Source organism: Pyrgilauda ruficollis, unplaced genomic scaffold (genome assembly GCF_017590135.1).
Source record: "Pyrgilauda ruficollis isolate IOZ18807 unplaced genomic scaffold, ASM1759013v1 scaffold1570, whole genome shotgun sequence".
Classification (NCBI taxonomy): Eukaryota; Metazoa; Chordata; class Aves; order Passeriformes; family Passeridae; genus Pyrgilauda; species Pyrgilauda ruficollis.
The window spans coordinates 1-4,449 of NW_024514433.1; the positions used below are offsets into that span (position 1 = coordinate 1).

Consider the following 4,449-nt stretch of genomic DNA (forward strand, 5'->3'; position numbering starts at 1 on the left):
AAAGGGGTGTGGCTTGGCGAAAAGAGGCGTGGTTGGGTGTGAAGGGGTGGGGCTTTTCCTCAAGGGGAGGGGCTTGATGGAAAGGGGTGGAGCTTGTGTTAGTAATTAGGGGTGATCATGTGGGTGTGGCTGAGGGGGCGTGGCTTGTGTTGGAACTGAATCTTGATAGGCTGCTGCTTGTGGTGTGGGTGTGGTTTCTTGACAAAGAGGTGGGGCTTGTTCCTTAGTGGGTGGGGCTTATTTGTGCCATCTGTTGTGGGTGTGGCTTCTTAGCTAAAGGGTGGGGCTTGTTTGGTGGGTGGGGCTTATTTGTGGTGAGTTGTGGGCGTGGCTTCTCACCCAATGGGTGGGGCTTGTTAATTAGTGGGTGGAGCTTGTGGCATCCATTGTGGGCGTGACCTCCTGGATGTGGGCGTGGCTTACAACCCATTCCCTCCTTGGGGCGGGCTGCGATGAGCGTGGGCGTGGCTTTTCTTCGAACGGGCGTGGCTTACCCCGCTTGGGCGTGTCCCTTAGCCCCGCCCCCGGATGCCGCTGAGCCCGAGGGCGCCCCCTGCCTGCACCCCGGGGCTCTGCTCTTCTGGGCCGCCCGGCGCCGCCGCCTGCCCACCATGGCCGAGGCGCTGGCGCACGGCGCCGACCCCGGCTGGGCCAACGGCGCCGAGGGCAACCGCACGCCGCTGCTGGAGGCCGTGGCCGTGGTAACTGGGAGCACTGGGAGGGTCTGGGGGGGCTCTTTGGGGGGTTTTGGGGGTCCCAAGGGGGGCCCTGGGGGAGGTTAGGGCAGCACCCCGCTGCTGGAGGCCGTGGCCGTGGTAACTGGGAGAACTGGGAGGGTCTGGGGGGGCTCTTTGGGGGGTTTTGGGGGTCCCAAGGGGGGCCCTGGGGGAGGTTAGGGCAGCACCCCGCTGCTGGAGGCCGTGGCCGTGGTAACTGGGAGAACTGGGAGGGTCTGGGGGGGCTCTTTGGGGGGTTTTGGGGGTCCCAAGGGGGGCCCTGGGGGAGGTTAGGGCAGCACCCCGCTGCTGGAGGCCGTGGCCGTGGTAACTGGGAGAACTGGGAGGGTCTGGGGGGGCTCTTTGGGGGGTTTTGGGGGTCCCAAGGGGGGCCCTGGGGGAGGTTAGGGCAGCACCCCGCTGCTGGAGGCCGTGGCCGTGGTAACTGGGAGAACTGGGAGGGTCTGGGGGGGCTCTTTGGGGGGTTTTGGGGGTCCCAAGGGGGGCCCTGGGGGAGGTTAGGGCAGCACCCCGCTGCTGGAGGCCGTGGCCGTGGTAACTGGGAGAACTGGGAGGGTCTGGGGGGGCTCTTTGGGGGGTTTTGGGGGTCCCAAGGGGGGCCCTGGGGGAGGTTAGGGCAGCACCCCGCTGCTGGAGGCCGTGGCCGTGGTAACTGGGAGAACTGGGAGGGTCTGGGGGGGCTCTTTGGGGGGTTTTGGGGGTCCCAAGGGGGGCCCTGGGGGAGGTTAGGGCAGCACCCCGCTGCTGGAGGCCGTGGCCGTGGTAACTGGGAGAACTGGGAGGGTCTGGGGGGGCTCTTTGGGGGGTTTTGGGGGTCCCAAGGGGGGCCCTGGGGGAGGTTAGGGCAGCACCCCGCTGCTGGAGGCCGTGGCCGTGGTAACTGGGAGAACTGGGAGGGTCTGGGGGGGCTCTTTGGGGGGTTTTGGGGGTCCCAAGGGGGGCCCTGGGGGAGGTTAGGGCAGCACCCCGCTGCTGGAGGCCGTGGCCGTGGTAACTGGGAGAACTGGGAGGGTCTGGGGGGGCTCTTGGTAACTGGGAGCACTGGGAGGGTCTGGGGGGGGTCCCTGGGGGGTTTTGGGGGTCCTGGGGTATTTTGGGGGAGCTCTGGGGAAGGTTTTTAGGGAAACTTTTGTGGTTTTTTTCTTGGTTTTGGGGGTTTCTTTGGCTTATTTTCTCAAGTTTTGGGGTGGTTGTGAGTGGTTTTTGGTTCTGGGGTGTTTTTGGGGGGGTGTTTTGAGGGTCCCAAGGGGGGTCCTGTGGGAGGTTATGGCAGCACCCCTCTGCTGGATGCCAGGCTCGTGGTAACTGGGAGAACTGGGAGGGTGTTCCTGTTTTGGGGAGGGGTCCCTGAGCCTCTCCCCCTCCCCCTTTTCCCCAAGAATTCCCTGCTGGCCTGCGAGTTCCTGCTGCAGAACGGGGCCAGCGTCAACCAGAGCGACAGCCGCGGCCGGGGGCCGCTGCACCACGCCACCATGCTGGGACACACCGGGTGTGTACTGGGAGGGACTGGGAGGGACTGGGAGGGACTGGGAGGGACTGGGAGCGACTGGGAGGGACTGGGAGGGGGCCCTGAATTCACCCCCATTTGGTGAATGGTGGCACCACTCACCCCTAAAGCGGATGTGGACAAAGCTAAGCAGGATCTGCCCTGGTCAGTGCCTGGATGGGTGACCTGAATGGGTTATTTGAAGAGGGTTCACCCTCTTTTTTTGGAGGATGGTTTATTTCGTTTTGGGGGTCTTGCTGCTTTTTAGGGGTTCTTACCACCTTTTATGGGGGTCCCTGTTCCGATTTTGGGGTGCTGCTATTTGGGAGGCAGTGCCAAAATACTTTTAGGGGGGATCCCTGTTCCCTTGGGCTGTGCTTTTTCCGTTTAGGGGGTTTCCCTTCTATTAGTGGGGATCTGTATTTTTTTAGAGTCCCTATTTCATTTTTGGGGGTCCCTATTCCATTACTGGGGGTCCCTTTTCCCTTTTGGGGGTGCAAAACCCCCCAAATCTCCCAAAAGTCTCCCCATTTTGGAGGGTCCCTAGCATAATTTTCCACATGGGAAGCTAAGCAGGGCCCACCTCAGTCAGCACCTGGATGGGTGACCTCAACCTCTCTGCGTCCCCTTAAATCCGAGCATCTATTCCCAACCCCAATATCCCCCAAATGTCCCCCAAAATGTCCCCAAAATGTCCCCTCGATGTCCCCCTCCCCAAATTCCAGCCTGGCCTGCCTGTTCCTGAAGCGGGGGGCCGACGTCAACGCGGTGGACGCGGACGGGAGGGACCCCCTGACCATCGCCATGGACTTGGCCAACGCCGACATCGTCACCTTGTGAGACCCCCGGGGGGCGTCCTTGGGTGGGGGGGGGGACACCCCAATCTGACCCCCCAAATCTGACCCCAAATCCCCCCACAGGCTGCGATTGGCCAAGATGCGAGAGCTGGAGGTGGCCCAGGGACAGACCAGTAGGTTTGGGGGGGTCTCTGGGATTTTGGGGGGGATCCCTGGATTTGGGGGGTCCTGAGGGGCATCGGAGGTGGAGTTTTGGGGGGTCCCGTGGTGTTTTTGGTGGGGGGCTCCTCCAATCCTCAGGGAGATTTCTCAAGTTTGGGGTGGCCTTGGAAGAGGGATTGGAATTTCGGGTGGAGTCTCGGATTTTGGAGGATTCACGTGAGAGTTTTGGGGTGGAATCTCTGGATTTTGGGATGGATCCCTGATTTTTGGGCTCCCAATTCGGGGGTCTCCTCCCCTGCCGCCCCCAGGTGACGACACCTACCTCGACATCTTCCGCGACATCTCCCTGATGGCCTCGGACAACCCCGAGAAGCTCGCCCGGACCCCTCCCCCCAAACACTCCACCCTTTAGCCCCGCCCCCTCGGCAAACCACACCCCTTCAGCAGAACCACGCCCTCTTAGCAAAGCCACACCCCCTCCTCAGGCAGCAGCCAATGGAATAAAGTCTTGGTTTGACCAAAATTCACTTGGGTGGTCTAGAACCAAACCTTATTTGGGTGACCTAGAACCGACCCCGCCCAGAATCTTCCCCCAGAATTGGGGATCCCAAAATTGGGGACCCCAAAATTGGGGAGGTCCCTTGGGTGACCTGGAACTGAATCCCCCCAAAATGGGGAGCTCAAATGAGTGACCTAGAACTGACCCCCCCAACGGTTGGGTGATCTAGAACACCCCCACACCCCCCCAAATTTTTGGGGGTCCCTCTGACCTTCCCCTCCCCCAAATCCCGCCCCATTGGTGCACCTAGAACCGCCCCTCCCCTGCCCCCCCAAAGGACGAGAGCCAGGGCCGCATTTTGGGGTCACACGGGCGGTTCTAGAGCGGCTCGGGGGGGCTGGGGGAGGGCTAGGGGGGGCTCGGGGCAGGGTGAGGATGAGGAGGCTCGCGGCCAGGAGGAAGGCGCCGGCCGCCAGGAAGGACACGGTGAAGTCGCCGGTGATGTCCCGCAGCCAGCCTGGGGAAAATGGTGGCGTTGGGGGGGGGGGTCTGGAACCCCCAAAACGGGTGGGTTCTAGGTCACCCAACCCCATTGCAACCCACTGTCAGCCTCCCAAACTAAGGGTCATGGTGGGTTCTAGTCACCCAACCAATCCATGACCCCCAACCCACCCTTGGATGCTCCCCCAATGGGTTCTAGGTCACCCAACCCAACTGGAACCCCCGGTCCACCCTTTGGTTCCTCCCCCAGTGAGTTCTAGGTCACCC

At 62.3% G+C, this 4,449-nt stretch overlaps 1 protein-coding gene across 1 annotated transcript; it reads left to right on the forward strand.

Annotated features, from left to right (window-relative positions):
- Positions 1-452: 452 nt before the first annotated feature.
- On the forward strand, positions 453-3,705 carry LOC121350518 (arf-GAP with coiled-coil, ANK repeat and PH domain-containing protein 1-like). The gene is made up of 5 exons (XM_041461903.1): positions 453-701; positions 2,117-2,226; positions 2,949-3,059; positions 3,144-3,193; positions 3,491-3,705. The coding sequence occupies exons 1-5, from the start codon at positions 453-455 to the stop codon at positions 3,592-3,594; spliced, it is 624 nt and encodes a 207-aa protein (XP_041317837.1). The 3' UTR covers positions 3,595-3,705.
- The last annotated feature ends 744 nt before the right edge of the window (positions 3,706-4,449 follow it).

Coding starts and splice junctions, on each gene's coding strand:
- LOC121350518 (XM_041461903.1), top strand. CDS start 453: ATGAGCGTGGGCGTGGCTTTTCTTCGAACGGGCGTGGCTTACCCCGCT. Junction 702..2,116: donor TGCTGGAGGCCGTGGCCGTG/GTAACTGGGAGC, acceptor CTTTTCCCCAAG/AATTCCCTGCTGGCCTGCGA. Junction 2,227..2,948: donor ACCATGCTGGGACACACCGG/GTGTGTACTGGG, acceptor CCCAAATTCCAG/CCTGGCCTGCCTGTTCCTGA.